The sequence below is a fragment of the Aphis gossypii genome, chromosome 1 (genome assembly GCF_020184175.1).
Source record: "Aphis gossypii isolate Hap1 chromosome 1, ASM2018417v2, whole genome shotgun sequence".
Lineage (NCBI taxonomy): Eukaryota > Metazoa > Arthropoda > Insecta > Hemiptera > Aphididae > Aphis > Aphis gossypii.
The window spans coordinates 3,118,784-3,139,235 of NC_065530.1; the positions used below are offsets into that span (position 1 = coordinate 3,118,784).

The 20,452-nt window shown below is 25.1% G+C and overlaps 1 protein-coding gene across 3 annotated transcripts; it reads right to left on the reverse strand.

The window, feature by feature from the left end:
- Positions 1–649: 649 nt before the first annotated feature.
- On the reverse strand, positions 650–17,796 carry LOC114123198 (sphingosine kinase 2-like). Of its 3 annotated transcripts, none has more exons than XM_027986094.2 (9): positions 16,838–17,796; positions 9,435–9,576; positions 5,411–5,608; positions 5,125–5,345; positions 4,889–5,040; positions 4,594–4,804; positions 4,144–4,283; positions 3,010–3,044; positions 1,427–1,704 (listed from the first exon to the last, which is right to left on the reverse strand). In XM_027986094.2, exons 1-9 carry the CDS (start codon positions 17,370–17,372, stop codon positions 1,650–1,652), a joined length of 1,689 nt encoding a protein of 562 aa, XP_027841895.1. In that variant the 5' UTR covers positions 17,373–17,796; the 3' UTR covers positions 1,427–1,649. The 3 variants fall into 3 exon arrangements, with proteins under 3 accessions (XP_027841893.1, XP_027841895.1, XP_027841894.1); XM_027986093.2 differs by having other exon boundaries at positions 3,010–3,064; XM_027986092.2 differs by lacking the exon at positions 3,010–3,044 and having other exon boundaries at positions 650–1,704; positions 16,838–17,790.
- Between the last annotated feature and the right edge of the window lie 2,656 nt (positions 17,797–20,452).

The following is a 20,452-nucleotide window of genomic DNA, read 5'->3' on the forward strand; positions in this document are numbered from 1 at the left end:
AAAAATGTAAAATATTATATTCTTTAATATTTATGACATTGTGGATTTTGATTATCATTTATATTGTATTGTTAATTTATGGTGGTGATTTTTTTTTCTATATGTTTAAATTTTTATGTTATTTTATTATTAATTAAATTTAAATTGTATATATTTAAAATGTGTAGAAATATTTAAAAATAAATTTAAAAAAAAATAAAAATAATTGATCTATATAATGTTTTTTTTATATGTCCCATATCTTCATGCCAAGTCTGTATAACATATTGAAAATAATAGGGGTATGTTTTGCGATAATTTTGTAAATAAATTTATGTTGTTAAAAGATGTTAAATACTTTTATTATTTCTCATAAAATTGGTAAGCCCAAGAATTATGTTTGAAATTGACATAGATTAGACAGTGATTCAATTATTGATGATAGATGTGCTTGATATAAGTAAAATTAATAAACTAATTTTACATACTATGTATTTAACAGTAAAACTAAATTTTGAATACACAGCACTTTTACAAATGTACGGATCATTTATCAATGTTATACATATTTTGATCTTAATTTATTTGTCAGCAATAATGTCTACACTGATAATTTCTGAGACATGGAAATTACATTTAATAACTTGTTTTTGTAAAGAACAACAGCAAATTTAAAATTCAAGGTAACTTTATTATATTTTTTAACTTAAGTAATACAAAAAGTATAACTACAAATCACAATGATAGATATACATAATTGACTTGTAATTGTAGAGTAATTCCATAATTCTCGATTAGGCACAATCAAGGACGGACAAGCAGGCCATCACTCTAACATTTTTATGTGATAAAAAATCTTTTTGTATTCTATAATGCGTTTACAACACCAAATATCCACGCTAAACATTAATTTCACATATATATATATATAAATATTAACTAATAGAGTATAAAAATAATATTATTTGATATGTTGACATGTGCTAATATAGGTACTGTAAAATATTCAGTCCGGAGCCTCCTAAAACTTGGCTTAGCACTGAGTATAATGCAGATTGAGCGAAGGAAAACACAAATGATTTATTCATTTACCAAGACGGTAATCATTGACTATATGTAAATAATCATTTTTTTTTTTGACCTTAATAATTATAACGTAACGTTTAACAACCTATTCACCTAATAAACAAATGGTCCCATAACACGAGGATATATTAAAGAGAAAAAATATGATATTACATTGTGGTAACGTCGCTGGTGGCGAATAGAACGAATAATTAAAAATAAATATTGATAATTAATAATAAATTAAATATAAAACACGCCTATCGAGCAACAAAAGAGGCGAGAAACAACAACGCAATATGCATAATAATATTATTATACGAGCGAGGTAATAATATTGATAAATTTTCCATGGATTTAAAAAATAATAAAAAAATAACAAATTACGTAAAGTACATTATTATAAATAATGTATTCATCACTCTTGTGTCGTGTTCGATCGAGCCCGCCTGAGACGAGACATCAGGAGAACTTTTGCCGGGCGTACACGTTGGTGATGCCAGGCATGATTTCTGCTTGTACCGGGCTGTGCTTCAGAAGTTCGCCGTCGACTACCAGGTGACTGCCTTGCGACAGAGGTTCGAGCCGGAAAGCTCGCACGGGGATCATTTCAACGTTGGGTACGGCCAAGTGATTTCCAGACGATAGGCCCAACAAAAACTGCGATCCATGAAAAAAAAAAACACACGGCTGATTAAATTTAAAATAAATATAATCAAATATTAATAGGCACATTTCATTTACAATAGTTAGGTGAGTACCTACATTATAATACATTCATTAGTCATTACATATTCTAACACGGTTTCTACGTTGATAACGTGCAAAGGCTTGAAATTTTCGATTTCAAAAATAGGCAGTATTTTTGAATGGGACATACAAATGTATTTCCTTAACCAAATCATTCAAATAATAAAAAAAATATATATAATATGTTCAATTAAAAACAAGATAGATTGACATTATTAATATTATATTTGAGCCATCCATTTATGAATTGTTGTAAAGGAAAAAATGTTTAAAGAAAAATTATTTTTAAGTTTGTCTCTCCAATAAGTGAGTGAGATACTAAAATAATGGTTTAAGCTTGAAGCCTTTAAATAAACCAACAATACATTTTTAGAATGTACTACCTGATACATATTATCATTGATTATATATACTATATTATTTATAAACATAAGGTACAACTTATTATAACCAATGATATTATATTAATATTAAATTTAGTTAAGTTACAGTTAACGGTGTCAGGTGAATCAACAAATTTTGACTTACTGGGAAATTTTAGAATGAATTCTTAATTGGAAAAAAAGCATTTTTGTCTAAATTTTTAGACATTCACTTAACATAAACTCTATGATAAATGTTAATCTAAAATACTTCTTAAATAATTTTAGACATATTTTAAGTTAAAGAAAGTACGTTCACGTTCAACCCAAGAGAAGATACATAATGTAAGCATAAACTTATAAGTAAAGTGAAAGCTACATTAGCATTTTTTCTTTATCATTATTATTATTATATTTTTGAAATTGTCCATTTTATATACTTTTTAACAACTAAGATAAAAAATAAAAATGTAATTATAATCACGGTTCTACAATTCAATAAAATAATCGATGAAGAAAATACATTAAATATAATCAGGCAAAGTAAACGTTTGTGTAATAACTAACGAGTAACGAGTATGAATTCTAAACAGCTACTTTCTTCCTTGTGTTTATTTTACTACTTTTGTTAATACTACAATACAGTAAAAGAAGTGGTAACTCGCAGGAAAGTTATCGTGCTATATGCCTATATTATGCATACTAAAAACCGAGCATAAATATTATATGATTGAAAATTGTTCAATTATTGTCTATTAATATAAGACTCATCTAGATTTATAATATTAATAAAATAAATGCAATAATAAGATAATTCTAAAAATAGTACAAATGAAAATATAACACACTTTACCTTTCGTATTTGTGCCCGTACCTCGTTGTTGGAGACTGTACAAGGGCAAAAATACCTTTTTAGAAATTGTTTTCTTATTAGTTTCTAGTGCTCTTACTAATTATAACTCCTAATAATACTGAATTTAATAATCTCTTTTCAAATTTGTATTGTAATATTATCGTCATTGGTCGCATACTGTAGTTACTAATTTATACACCGTGAAGGCTCATCGGTTATCATACTTCAGCGGTAACAGTAAAATTATATTGTCTTTTACCATAGCGACAAATTATTATGTTAAGCTATATATTTTAACACTATTGCTACAATATGCGTAGACCTTAATAGACTTAATATGACTATTGCATATTCAATCACCAATAATATATCAAACGATAAATAAGGGCTCTACTTCGAAAATCTATATAAATTGAGGTAAGAGGAAGATCATTGAAAAAATCCCGGTTTCTCAATAGGGTTTAGCATTTTAATATCCACGTCACACAAATTAAACTAGTACCTATAATCTCGCTAATACCTACAATGCGATTGTATGATACTGTAATAAGTGAATATACATATGTAATATATTATAATATTGGTATTTGGCCTACGATTTTTGAATGACACAGCAATAATTATACAAACATACGAATAATTTTTATTATAGACGATTTTATGAATGGTGAATATTTAAACATATAATTCTGTTATCTCAGTCAATTTTTATTTTTTACTCAACTCTTATCTTAACTTTAAATGCACGAAAATAAAAATATTATTCTTTGAATATGCAATTTATTTTATAGATTAACATTCTTATGAAAATATACTGAAAAAATTAAAAGCTTTAGATATTTTTTGAGTGTTATATTTCATAGGCATTACAAACTAAATAAAACCATAGTATTTTTGAAAAAGATGTAAATGTACTAAACTGATGAGTGTTTACCGTTAAATGATAGTCATGTGTATATATTATATTTATTTCTTTGTTATTTACGATATTATTATAGCATCATTTTTTTTTTTTAATAAGGCATCATTGCGTAGTGTAAATACGTTACATAGCACTAAACAAGGGTTGTTATTAGCATTTATAGATTATTTATATAGATTTTCGCAAATATCATTTAATAATGATTCACTTACTTGTAGAAAAGTTGTTCTGGATATTCCATTTTTAATAACTAACAGCCAGATCACGCCGTCATTCAATTTTGATTTGGGTGCTAGGATTACGTCTTCGCTTATGTGTGATAGATATGAAGCATGTATCATCACGAACTCATCTACAAAATAAACATAATAAAATGTACAGTATTCGTGTATCCGACTATTATCAAGATAATAAGCCAACTGTTGTAATATAAATTACTTTCTTTCTGACTATGTTTTGTTTTTATTATTGTTTTATATTTATTTAAATGAATAATAAAAGCCTAAACAGCTGATATAACACTGTTATATAGAAATACAGAAATAATAATTGATAGAAAAAAAATATAATAATCACATTTGAAAAAATGAAACGAACGATAAAATAATACAATATACATATTGATCGTCGAATTATAATAATAATTTGGTTGAAATTCTTACCTTCAACGACTACCCAGTCCGACGGAACCGGATCAGAAAGCGGAGGAAGTTTAGACATAGGTCCACGCACCCAGACTTCGGATCCCTCGATCACGTCTGGTATAGACGAAAAACTCGGCGCTTCGTTAACAGACATGAACGCCGTGCGCTTGGATATTATTGACGAAAAACTCTCGATCCGTTCACGTTGTATTTCAAAGTCTTCCTGCAACTAAGCGAAAATAATAAAAAAATAATTAATCTTAAACCAGAAGTGATACAGATGAATATGTAATCACTACTTTAGTATAATTACCGGATCCATTCCAAATTCGATCGATACTGGTTCGTCATCAGTGACCTCTTGGAAATCACCTGACGTGCCTCTTGTGTAATTGTTCATTCTGGTCTCAGTTTCCAGATTGTCAATTTTGGAATACGACAACCGGGCAGGATAACTCCTTAGACCTATTTATAAATACAAACACAACGTTTATGTACGGCATTCATCGGTGAATGTGCTACATAGCGTGTACAATTGGCGAGCCTTACCAATAAGTCTAGCAATACTCCATATAGTAAACCTAGGGCTACCTATCATCCTAAGCCTCTCGCTTTCTATATCAATGTCTGCAATAAAACCCCAACCGATGGACAGAAAAGAGTATACGACTTGTGTAAGAGTCTCGACTCTAACCAGATCCATTGGACACCTGTTACCGCCGACAATGTTTAGCGCTGATGCGAGAATAGGATCCGGATTGTAGGGTTCCCTATAAACGTTTAACTGGTTGCATTCAATGTGCAGTAGTTTGTATAAAATAAAACTCGAGCTCACTTGGTCTCGAAACTTATTGACTTGGCCATTCCGTTGCCGGAACCACCGGGTATGACGGCCAGGGTTAGGTATTCGAAAGCCCTCTGCCAGTCTGACCGTTCCATAAGGCCGTTAATCACTTCGAACATGAGTCCGTCACCACCGAGCACCACCACACCACGGCCCCATTTATAGATGTTACTCGTTCTCATCAAATTCCTGACAACAAACGAAATAATCATACACGTAAGATATACATAAATACCGATTACTAAAATATTGTAAAAAGTAATTTTAATGAGTTATTTAATATTTTATACTGGTATATAATTTTTAAAACAAAAATTATAGTTAGAAGTTTAGAACAAATAAAATGTGTGATATTTAAGGATTTTTAGAAAACTATCTAACACATAACTAACATTATTAGTTGTTGACTATGATACTACTTATGGTTAACAATTTATTATTATTATTATTTACCATTATTTAAAAGTTGTGTTACGCTGTACAAAAAATATTGTCCAACGGGCGATTTCACCCGGATGAGCGAAGATAAATGTTAAATTACGCGTTGGCGATGGCGGAGAAATTACAAACAATAGTATCATTTTTGTCAGGCTTAATTTGTGTCCTACGTTCTATACATTTTCTAATCACTAGAAAATAAAACAATCTTTAAACGTTTATTTTTTTGACGATCTATAATCGAACATTTAATATTGTATTAGCTCATTATATAGAAAATATTATATTATACTATATATAGTATGTATATACTGTATATTATTTACTGTTTTTTTTTTTTTGTAAAAATTGTAAACAACAATATCTTTATTTTATGCTGTTAGTATTACATGAATTAATTTTATGTTTTCAATAACTTAACTATCTTGTAAATTGCAGTATGAGTATATAAGTTGGGTTAGGTAACCTATTTCATATAGTATAATACTATATAGGTAACACTGGCAGCAGGTACCAAAGGGCTGCATCAATGGATTTTTTGCGAGTAATACACACAGTAATATAAGACATCGTCGCTATCCGTCAACGTGTAAATTGGCATCGAATTCCGAAATTGCTAAGAGAAAATATTGCACGCAAGAACAGATAGAAAACAAAACGTGTTTTTTTTGCACATCGTGAATGGACGTGTTTATATATGGTAATATTCCAGTATAATTCGTGTACACAATACATTTTTACAAACCGATAACACTGAGATTTATTACGTAAAAACGTTAAATTACGATACACTTAACAACATATACATGTATATTATTAAATGCGTGGTTCGTAACCTACATAATATTCTAAGACAACAGTGGTCGGAGGAGGACACATATATAATAAATATTATATATGTATATCATATATAAATGCAGGTAATTAATTGAAATTATCAACAGGGATAACTTATCTTACATTCTTACCAGTATTATAAGTAATATTAATTAACTTATACATTTAAAATTTAAACGCATCGTAGTAATAATAATAATTACCAACAATACAAAATAAAAATTTGAACTCAAATACCAAAGGTAAATAAAGTTGTTTTAATATCTACGTAAATATATTTTTTATATAATAATTAATAATTATTTTTATATTTCTTGTAGCATATATATGTATTGGTTGTAAACAAAAAAACCAAAATAAAAATACTACTTAAAAAAAATCAAATGTAATACGCATTTATTCTTTTTGAATTTATGATTTATTATTAGACTTCCATTTATTGTGACCCATTAACCTATATTAGTTACCTGTAGAAAAACCACAAAAAAGTTTATCAAGTCAATGTCATCATTAATTTATGGTCTGCAACTTGGTAAATAAAAATGTATTATTTTTAGTATGGTATATACTATATAGGTATGTAGTTAGCGTTTAATTGATAGACCATTTATTTTATGAATTAATACGTACGGACCGATTTGTAATTTTTATTTTTTTTGGAATCGAATAAATAAAAAAATGTACTTTTTAATTGGTGTTTTCTAGTTATTTGCATATTATAATATATCACTATATGAGGTTGTTTATCGATGTTATTTTTTTACCGTTTTAATTGTGCATCAATTTCTATACCCCATATACATCCAAATAATCAAAAACACATTTCAAATATGTCGATTATTGATAGACTATAGTATTCATTAAATCACCTCCTTCAATAAGTACCAACTAGATTCGATAGATTCGAAGATAAGACATTCGGAGTTTTTTTTATCAACCAAAAGTGTTCATATAAAAATATATAATAATTAGAAAAGCGGTTTAACTAAAATAAACTTCAAGATTTAAAATATATATTATTATTTAAACAGAATAAAATAATATCTATCATATCTAATAAACATTATTATCAATATAACTATAATGTATGAACAAAATATTATACACCCCATTTACAATAATTGTCATACGTCTGTTTTAATTTAAACTAAAAATAGATCAAATTTAATTTTTGTTAATTTTAAATAATTATAATTTTTTTATAAATCAACATTGAACATAATGAATAAAGATGCATTCTTAACCCAATATGCCGTGTTTTGTTCCGTAACTACCTACCTATATTTAATATACGCAGGTCGCCGGTAATAAAATATTGGTAACACATTACCTTTTCGTTAAATTCACTTAAATATAATATTATTATTAACTCTACAAGACAATATAAGTCGTGGTGTTAAAATATATTTTTGTAATTATAAATATATAGGTAAAGCCAAAGATTTAAATAGAAACAAATTATTCATAGACAAATAATATGGAAATTTCCTAATTACATAACAATATATAAATTAATTTTAACTTGATAATTTTAGTTATGATTTATAATAAATCATATAGGTACCTAACATATTAGATTATAAGAACTACTAATGTATGGATTTTAATAATTAATAATCATGAATGATTTACCTATATATTTAAAAAAAATGACAATTTTCGTTTGTAACAATATTTAAGTATTAAGTGTGAAATATCATCAAAGAATCCAATTAATTAAGAATCGAGCACAATTACAACTTTTCTATTATAATCAGTTGTGATTATCTAAAGAGAAATGCAAATGAATAGCCAATAATAATCAAGGTTAACACATACCTACATAATACGAAAGTGAAAATTACTGTTAAAAACCAGACATACCAAGCAATAGAATATAAAATAATCATGGATAGAATACGAATTAATTCGTTTTATTTATTAAATACTATTTAACTCAGAACAAAAATTTTTTTTTAGTGAAACTGAATTGTTATTAAAAATATAATTATTTATTCAATTAAGTATATTAATTCTATTGCAGACCAAAAATGTATATGATAAATCATAATAATATGTAACATAAATGTTTATAAATATTAAATATATTAAATAAAGTACATGTGTTTTAAACAAAGATTAAAAAGCTAAGAATAAAACAAGTGAAAAATCATTACGTCATTGGGTATTCTGTTAAAGTACAAAATGCTTTAATTAGTTCTTTTTTGTTGTTGTATTAATAGGTTTTTTGAATAGGATTTTAACAAATTTGAAAGGACTGTATTAGCACTAATTATCTACTGAATAATATTTGAACAAATGCAAATACGTATCATTACAATAGTGACCTTCACATGTCATTTTAAAATAGGTCTATACAACAAAAATGTAGCGTTGCATATAGCATTATACTATAATAATTGTATGGTAAAATTCTAGAAATTTAAAAATTCAACATCATAATTGATTTATAAATTGTTTTAAGGTCTTATATATAATGTTCATGACAAGAATGATTGTAAATTAAGAGGTAAGTTTATCCAACTATTATAATTTAAATAGAAACATCGGATAAATTTACCTAACTTAATGCCATAAGTGATATGGGGCTAATGTTAGGATAAAAAATGCAAAACAATAGATGATGTCAAAGGAGGAAATCCTGGATTAATTTTAATTGAATGGAGGACAAATGTACATATAGATTTATGTCAAGTTCCGGATAAGTAAAGTTGTTTATAAATACTTCAAAAATATTTACCTAGCATCATTTTGCATGCATGTAATATGCAAATCGTAGTCAACATCAGCCATATTTAAAATAGGTACTATTTTACGTTGAAATATTTCACGTGATTTTCCAACACCACTTTTTGGGTTCACAATCACTAATAAATGATTACCTGAAACATAAAAATATATAAAATTCTTAAAGTTAATATTATTTATAACTATTCATTGCTTATAAATTATTATATATAATTTCAATTGTAGAGCCATATTAGCTATTCTATGTTGCGATGAAAAAAATTAACAGTTAACTTAATATTAACCAAATACCTATTTATTAAGTACTTCAACATTAAATTATTTAAATATACTTATATCAAACAATAAATTTAATTTATAGGTATATGTTTTAATAAAATTAATTGAAAAATTATAAATACCTACTATTATCTACTCATTTTGTTTTGAAATAGTAATAATTGATAAAAATATATTATCATTATCCAATGAAGTTAAATTTAAAAGACAATTAATTTTTAATTTAATTTGGCATAAAAATTAAAATTATTTAACTTTTCATAATATTAAAGTGAATTATTATTTATTAAATATTTTATATTATTGCCTACCTATATATTATATTATGTGTTATTAGATAATCAGTTAATCTTACTAATTGTTCAATGTTCAGTATGAATGAGGTGTGAATAATGAATATTTTAAAAATATTTATTAAAATAATATGCAAACAAACAAATTATTACCATATTTTTTTAACTTGAATACAAATTAACTAATTTTTTTTTCATTTTTAAGAAAATATAACCTTTAAAAATTGATACAGTAAAGAAGTTACTTTCTAATTGAAATCTTAAAATATAAAATATACATACGTAATATTACAAAGACAATATTAATTAAATGTTTGTTTAAGTATATAATTGACAAATGTATTAGCTAAAAAGAATTTGCAGAGTTTCATGTTTTCTTCCACTTTTATAATTATAAATATTCTTAATATTTTTCTTTTTACATGGTTCAAATTCAAAGTATTTACAAATATTATGACATTAAGTGTTTAGGATTGTGTTTAGTATGGAGCACTACAATTTTTAATAATGACTGTTTTTACTATTTATGTGTTATTTAATATTATATATAATGTACAAATATGTAACTTGCAAATTGAAACTACATAATTAGGTACCTACCTACATGAAAATACAATCATCATGGATAAAAAGAACTTTGTGACCACCATCAATAATATGTGAGACAATATTTCAACATTGATTAATAAATATTTGTTTATTTACAACCAGAACAGTAATGATGAACTGAATATTATTATTACCGTAATTATTGATATTAACATAATGAAAAATACCATAATAATTTGCGAAAGAGTATGTTGACCTTGTACATAGTATGTTATAATAATTCATAACAAATTATGGATATCATGACAAACTAAACTATTATGCTAGGTTAGGTTTGATGGTTATGCAGTTGTTTTTATACTAAACATATTTAGTTGTAGTATAAAATATTTTAATAATATCAAATCGAATGATATAAATGTTCGAAATTGTTTTTAAATTTATATGGAAGAGAAATAGCAAACCTACTAAAAATAGATATTCATACATAAAAGGAATAATTATTTTATTAAATGGAAAATTTCCAAATAAAGCCCTATATTTAATATATACTATACTGTATTACACTGATTTATGTTAAGGCCTACCTTTTTACATTTATTTTGTTGTAAAGAAAAATTAATTATCATGGGAATTAATCCCATCTTTATCAAGATATTAAAGGGCCCGGTGTCAGATTTTCAAATTTTCCGCAACTTTATAAAATTTGAAAATTAAATTTTGTATTTTAGTTACCACCTTAATTATAATACTTTTTCACTAATTTACTACCCGAAACTTATTTAAGGGGTTAATAGGGTATTACATCGAAAAAATGACTTCACGGGAATAATTCTCAGGCCTTGTATAATTGTCGGATTCTGGTAACTATATTTTTATTTGAAAGAAGAAGACTTCCTACAGGCCGCATTGAACTCCAATTCAGATAATAAAGTTTGAGATTAAAATATTGAAAAACGGAGATTGATGCGGCCTGTAGAATATTACCTTCTATAAGTTAAAAAAAAATTTAAAATTAAGTTGATTCAACAGAACAGGATCCCTTTTCTCATAGAGCATATTTTTGCATATAAAATCGCACTGACACCAGGCGCCTTAAGTAAAAACATATCAATAATTTGTGTAGCTGAAACTTAAAAAAAAAAAAAAATTCAACCTATAAATAGGTGAATCTAAAAGGAGTGAAAGTAAGTAACTGCTTTACTGAATAGTGAGTGCTGAGTTTATTAAGTCACTATAATGAATAGGTTAAATTTGAATTCAATTATAAATCATTATGTACAAAAAACGATCCTGAGCAGATGGTCTGTTAACCTTCATTACAATTATATTTTATGATATATTTATATTGCTATTAAAGTAATTCTGTAAATGGACAACATACTAAAGATCTTATATTAATACATTAATTTTATTAAATTTATATTATTATTAATTTTTAATTTAATAAATATATTAATTTTAACTTAGCAAAAAAAATTTTTTTCAAAATTTTGTCATTCTCAGAAAATGGTAGTATATACATAAGATATTAATCACAAGAATCAACGTTTATTTGTTTATAAATTACAGTGTAACAGTGTTTCCCCAAACAAACAAAATACATTTTATTAAGAAATGTTTTAACGTAAACATTCCTATTTTCTTCCTTTTTTTCTCCAATTATTTTGATCAATTTTGATGAGAATAAAGTACTTAAGTATTAATAAGATTCAATTTATTAGACACTACTCTCAAAGTTGGAAATTGAAGGTTTGTTGATTTTACAACTCTTCATTAATACAAAAAAACACATAATTGTATAATCAATAGATTTAAAGGAGAAAAAAAGAAATCTTCTTTCATTCTGTGGGACTGTTATAATAAAAAATTAATTAGTTCCACTAATTCACAATAAAATCAAGAGAATTTAATCAATATTAATTTACAAATTGACTAGAAATAACCTTTGAGCTTTATTAATTAATTGTCATACACAATTAATATTGATCAAAAATATATTGAAATGATTTATACTTATTAATTGGTGTCACTTGTTGTGGTACACAACAACATAAATATATTATACTACTGATTTAAAAATATATATTTTTTTAATTCCTGATGACTAAATTTGTCAATATACTTGTTATGCTCAATAATAAGCAACATAATTTTAAGATACAATTGTATCATTAGTATGAAGCATGGACTTGAAATCATTTCATATAATGAAATATAGATATAAATCAGAATCAGATATTATATTTATTTATTTTTTATATTTTGTTAACTAATATTTGATTAGTTATTTACAAACATTATAAAATATATTTATGTAAATATATACATAATTTTAAATATTTTACTTTTTCATACCTAGGAAAAAAGTTTTTATTTGTGTTAAAATTATTATATTGGAATTTGGAAATTTTTTTCTATCTACGTCTATTGACATACAGAGTTGTAATAAATAAGAGATAACTGATGTTAGTGAGAGATTAAAATTTGTAATGGAGCCATAATCTCCAAATGTATGCTGTATCTAATTATTTTGAAAAAGACAATAATGAAGATGATTAGATGAATTAAATCAAATCAAAAAAATTTAACTAATGTAACATAACAATTTTTTTTTTAATATTTCTTGTTTTTTAATACATAGTATGTTAAAAATAAGAACATAAATATTTATATATTTTGATTTTTTTATTACATAAAAATAATTATCAAGTAGGTAATGATCGAGGTAATGATAGATAAGATGATGAATACATCCTTAGGGTTAGACAGCATAGGGTCTACATGAAATCAAACATTAATAATAATTTATCAACTCATATTAATGTATAAAGTAAAATATTAAAGTAGATAACAATATCTAATACAATTTAAAATAAAAAAAAGCTAATTAATAAATAATTATGTTTATTAATGGTGTTGATAAGTTGGGAGTTATATATAGTTAGTTAAGAAAAATTATTCTTTTATGAAGCTGTAGGTATTAGTACATTTATTTATATGGTAATAATAATACTGATAATGATGTTGAAGGCAATAAGTTATATACTATTTTTTTTTTAAATTGAATATGAATAATATTATTAACAAAGTAGTAAATACAATTAATTATTCTAGTATATTATGGAGAAGTTAAAAATAAATCAATCTTAGGAAATTATATTTCATTAGACACACACATTATTCTGTATAAATACTTTGTTAATTAATATATTTTAAAATCCTTCTAAACATTATTGATTGTAACATTTTTAACTCAATATTTTAGTAGAGTTAAATCTAAATTAAATGCATCAACATAGAAATTGATAAATCCTCAGTTTTTAATGGGTTACTCTTATAGGTATGTAACATGTATAATGTATATTATGTGAAGTTTGATTGTCAAACTTACATTTCACTTTCAAATAGTACACAAAAAATCAAAATAACAATTTAATAATTATAAAAAAAAATATTATAAATATTATACAATCAATGTTATAATGTTATACTTGGTATATTGACCTATAATGCTCAGAATAATGGTAATAATTTAATAAAATATTTTAATACATAAGTACATATAGAATGATCACAACAGTGTTGTAAACTAATAACAACGATTTCCTTGAATCATTATAATATGTACTGTTTTTTAATACACTATTTATAATTATAAAACGTACTATTAATTATATTTAAATGTTATTTTTTTTATTTTAATACCTGTGGTTTTATTTTTTTTTCTTAAAAACATTATATTAATAAAAGATATATTTATTATATATTGTATATTATATATACAAATATATATATATACATACATATGTATTATGTATAGTGTATACAGTACCCATAACATATGTAATAATTTAAACGAAATATCTAAATAAATAATTTAATAATCAATTAATTTTTTACTGTATTTTTAGTTTTTTTTTCTATTGATTATTTATTTTTTTGTTCATTTTTTGAGAATATCAAATAGTAAGTGTAATATACAATAATATTATCAACACTTATATTAATAATTATCTTTGTGGCAGTAACTATCAAACATTGTTATTTGTTTATCATTGATACACTCATAGAAAAATACTAAGCACAGGAGAATAAGATGATTTTAAAGTTGAATTTTACAAGACACTTCATTACCCTGAATACAATTTAGTTTATATTAAAGTAAAATGTAAAATCACTTAATATATTTTAATTTACGAATGACCTGATAGTAATTCATAGGCTATTGGTGAAACAAGAATTTCTTAGAACACATATTATGATAGTGAACTGAAGAATTGTTATTATAAATTTTGTAAATTAATCAAAAATAGTAAAATGTGGCATGACTTCTTGATAATGTAGAACAAATGTAGGACCACTAAAATTAGACCACTAAATAAATACATGAATACATAGGTTCTTAGTTTAAATTGTTTTTTATCCAATAAAGTAAGATATGTGTGTATTTGATAAATTTATTAATTGACATTTTATTAATTTTTAAAACAAAACACTCATTTCTTGAAATTTAGAATTAATAAAGAATATATTGCTAATTAACATTTATTCAAGTAATCTGTAATATGAATTAAAAACAGGTTATCACTTAAGGTCAAAAGTTATTTTATAAGTATTTAGAATAGAAATGTAACAAGTTTTAAATTTTGATATAGATATTTAGTATCTATGAATTTGAAAACAATATAAAAACTAAACAACTAGTAGATTAAACAGATACATAATTAGATAGATAAATAATATTAAAAACAATTAAATACAAATAGGTAATTAAATATAATATTATTTATTAATGCTGTAACATCTGATATAATACGTGTTCATTTTAAGAAATATCACTAAATATTTTAGCTGGTAGACTCAGAGGTAGACTTTAGATTGAAATTTAGTTTTAGTAGAGTTAAATAGAGTATCAAAATACATAAATTACAATAAAACTTTTTATCGTGGTAATCTATTTCGTATACTCATGTGATGTATAAAACTTCCAGAAAAACTTCCTTTTTTAAAATAAAAATTACAATTTTTTTCCACAAATTTGGATAGACTTGTTTTTAAAAACTTTTATCTAATTGTAAACATTTACAAATTTAGAGCAAGTTAAGATTTACAAATAATTGATATTTTTTAGCAATAGTTTAACTTTTATTTTATACTTGAGATATGCCTGATATTTTTAAATTACTATTTATCTATAGAGAAGACATAAATAAACACTAATGCTAATTAATTAATAAAATCTAAATAAATTATTTTTTTATGTGTTATAGATTTTTTTTTAAATTAAAGGTTCCCAAACTAGGGCACACGGTTATATTTTTGGCAAGTCATGTTAGTTTTTAAATTATTTTTATACTTTTTTATAAAATATAAAAAATAAACTACGAATATAATAAATACAAGTATAAATTCAAATAAATAAAACAGTATTTCCATATAACTATATTATAGAACGATGTACGAATTGGTTTTATCCTTAATGATTAGAAATGTGTAACCTAGATGCTGTTAGACTAAAAGTTGCAAAGATAGCGATGAATAATGAAACAATAAAAAATAGGTTATTAATATGTTAAAAGTTATTAAAATTTATCCATTTTTTAAAATGGGCCGTAGGTACTATGAAAAGTTTGGGAACTTTTGAGCTATATTGTTCATATATTTCAACTTCTTTTAACTTTGTTAATTTTACAATTAAGAAAAACAATTACTTATTTAAAAACTAGTCTATTGAATCTGTAAAAAAAAGTGGAGTTGCAATTAATAAAGTAAGCGGTTTAACACAAATGGATACTGAAAGGCTAACCAAAAACCCTACTTAATCTTAAGTCATCTTACTGAAATATTTAATGACACCTCTTGGTGTGAAAACACTTAAATATTTGATTTATAGTTACTAAAATAAACATAACTTGATAAGTAGATAATCATGATCAAAAAGTCTAAATATGTGATTGTATGCTCTAAAAATACTGATTACCTATTATGATGAAAAAATAATAATTAGAAAATTAGAAAAATTGATTGTAACCTAAATGAAAAAAAATAATAGTTTGATTATATCTCCATAAAGAATTTACAAAATTAAAATATATGAATATTGCGTTGATAAATTTGATGAATAAATTTAAAACTCAGTTTAACAGTATATTTTTATGTAACTTTATTAACAAGTATTTGTATTTCGGGTTTCCTATATTTCTACAAACGTACTATTAATCACTTTGGATGAATGATTTTTTTTAAATTTAATTCAATTAATTTTGCTTACCTAGGTAATGATCATCTGATGGTGCAACAATAGTACCATCCTCACATCTAGTCCGCAATAGTGATTTGATGGCCAACTTCCACTTGGTTGCCACCCGGCTATTCTCGTCGTAGCTGTTAAAGTTTCTGAACCTCAATGTGACAGTCATCTTGTCACGCTTCTCATTCTTAGCCCCAACATTCTTCAGTACAAATGCATACACACATAGGTACGCACTGCAATCGCCCGCCTCTACATACGGTACTCGCACCTGACATTCATCCATTTCTGTTGTGGTATCTCTAGTGGTTTTTCCTGTGCCCCCTTTTACTGGTCGACAGGCACAGTGACCTGACTTGCCACTATTTCGCATACACTTACAGCCAATTATATCACGGATGTGTATTAGATTGGTTTTCTCAGTTCCATCATCACTATTCTTGGTCAGGTGTAAGCCTTCGTTCGTTAGGGACACCTTATACGAGTACTGCTTTCTAGACAGTGCATAAAATGTTTCCTCAAGTATCGGCGAGGCAGTGAGTCCGTTTCCATCCATGGTGGCTCGTATGGTTCGCTGGACATATATGGATTATAATGATATATTTTATCGATATTTATTATTTATTAAAATAAAAAAAATCTCAATATGAAACGGCTAGGACGATTACTACAATGAAAGTATTCGTCTTGATGCTATTCGCAATTGGAACCCGCCAAAACGTAACTAAAAACCATACTTAATTTTTCCTTCATTATTATTATTTTAAATACTAATGATTTTTACTTAAACGCGTGTGACGAGTACAAAATGCGAACACAGAGTAGGAAACGTTCAACCATCAGACACGATCAAGGTCTACGACTGACGAACTGTCGAAGTATAATTGTATTGAACGAACAGTGAATACTACGGTCTACGAAAATATCAAGTACGGTTCGTTGAAAATTGAAATCGAACTTATCGCTGTCCCAGTGTCGCCCATCAGTCAACAGTATTATCTCATCACCGCGGTTATTGTACTATAGGTAGAATGAACACATTTATAATATTAATATTTATTCACCTTGAAGATTTTTAATGTTCATAAATTCATGATAAAGACTATTCATAAGTTATTACTTACCATGAACTTACTATAAAAAATTATACCACGATATTCATATATAATAACTAATTAGAGAATAGAAATTTTATAAATTTTATTATTTAAAATTTTAATCATGACAATTATTGACAAATGTGACATCAAGAATTTAATATTCTTTATTCAACTAGTTCAAGTCTTTTTTTTATTTAGGTAGCCTATAAATATGGGAAAATAGGTTTTTTCAAAATAATAAACAGTTTTTTTATAACTCTTCAATTACTCTTATTCTAAAATGACCAGTGTCAAGTGGCAATTATTTAATGCCAAATAGTAAATATTTGACTTAAATATTTTTAAAATTAAATGTCGATTTAGGGTTTAAAGAAAATTTCATAATTTGTTCTTTTAATTATTTAAAAATAAATAAAGTTTGTTGTATAGATGTATAATAGTATAATCCGCCTTTGCCCGGTAAAAATTAACAAATATATTTTATATAATATGCTATAGAATATATTGGTGTACCTACTGTACCTCAGATTCCTAATTTTACAGTTAGATCTTTATTAATTTATTCAATCGACCACTTGATATATGAATTTTCGAACATGATTCAAAACTTTAAATTACTCTAACCTTTTTTGATATCACTAAAAACAATCTTTGAAATTTTCGTTAAATTAAAATTAGTTTATAAGTTTTTGAGTCTAAGTTACAAACTTAAGGAAATTGTTTTTAGTTGTATATTTTATTAACAATAATTGACTAATTATTATTTTCTGTTTAAAAATAAAAATTCTTATGACAATGCAAGGCAATTTTGATAATCTATATCAATTTTATTTTTATAACCAATGGCAATCCTATATAATATGTAAAAAAAAAACCATTGAAACATTATGTAATTTATGTTATAACCATATATATAGTAACAACCTATCAAAGGGTTAGTTAAACAAAGAAAGGAACATTCCTTGAGTATCAAGAAGTATGAGTGAAGAATTTAGTGCCAATTAGTTCAGTATTTTATTTTTATATAATATACATTTTCATTTATAAGAATACAATAACACTAAAGATAAAAATTATTCTACAAATTTAGTTTTAGATCCATCATTAATACTCACCATGTAACATACCTATAAGTAATATTTTACTTGGTTACCATTGAACAGAATAACTATTGGAAACTAATACTATTTTTGACTTAGTGATGGGCAGCACCAACTAATGACTAACGACTTAGTCGGTAGTAAACAATAAGAAAATAAGTAGGTTATTGACATTGACTAATCACTACCGAATAAAACCAACCAACGAATAATAAACCAACTAATGAATCATTTTTCATTTTTCTAATGAATAAAATAAAAATAAAATGAATAAAAGCAGGGGAAATAATGAGTGCCAAAAAGAATCGGCTAGATCCAAAAAATTTAGATGTTTTAATTTTTTTAAACAAAAATTTAAAAGAATTAGCATAGACATAATATTGCTATTGTCTTTTTGTGTTTTATTTAAATAAAAGATAAAATTTCATTACTATAAAAAGTACTTACAATATTTTTTCTTGTAAAAATATCTAATTATGCTAATGAACCATTAAATACATTTATTTATTAGCTTTAAGATAAATATTTATTTTTGGTGGTAATATCATAAGTTGAAAAATTTCTTCTTTAGTTATTTAGTCGGTTTTCGTTAGTTACCTAGTCGTTTTTTTAAAAGTTAAAAGTCGTTAGTCATTTTTCATTAGTTAATAGTCATCAGTTGTTTTTTGTTAGTGTTAGTCATTAAGCAGTTTGTTGTTAGTTGGCCATGATAATAGTAAATTTGTAACCAATTGTTAGTCGGTTTTTTGGAGTAAAATATAACTATTAGTCGGTTATTTAAATTATTCGGTTGTGCCCATCACTATAAATTTTTTGTTCACAAACATTTTTGTTTAGTTGTATCATATATCTTTTAAATTAGGCGTGGATCCAGGGGGGGGGGTAAGGATCGAGGATCTATTCTGGATCTGTGCTTGGTGTAGCAGTGTATTACAGTAATTTAAAATTATAATATTAAAAACCAAAAACAAATTAATTTTTTTCATATTTAGAAATGAATAAATAATATAATAAGTCGAGATGGTTTTGATGGTAAGGAAGAATTAACCCAATGATTATGTTTGTCATTTTGCAGTTTTCACCCAGTGCATATTATGTCTCTTTTCTAAAAATAACATAAAAAATTGCTCCCATATTATACTTATACATTCAAATGGTGTAAAACTATATACATTAAAACATGCGCTTAATTACACTAAATAATAATAAAATAACATTCAAAACTACGAAGGGAATAATAAACCAGTTACTTTAAATATATGTGGGTGACAAATGACAATACAGAGTCAACATATGTTAATGAATTTTTTTTCAAGACAGAAAATCCTAATATAAGTTCATCAAATTATTAAAATGTCAAGCAAAATTATAATTCAAATACTGAGATAGATGACTTTATACAGATTGTGATTATGTTCTCTTTCTAGTAGATTTGT

What these genes read in the sequence shown, in the direction of transcription:
- LOC114123198 (XM_027986092.2), bottom strand. Translation starts at nt 17,372, where the DNA reads ATGGATGGAAACGGACTCACTGCCTCGCCGATACTTGAGGAAACATTT. An exon ending in TGCATGCAAAATGATGCTAG is followed by an intron (nt 5,609 to 9,434) that starts GTAAATATTTTT and finishes GTTTGTTGTCAG; the next exon opens with GAATTTGATGAGAACGAGTA. An exon ending in GAGTATTGCTAGACTTATTG is followed by an intron (nt 5,041 to 5,124) that starts GTAAGGCTCGCC and finishes ATTTATAAATAG; the next exon opens with GTCTAAGGAGTTATCCTGCC.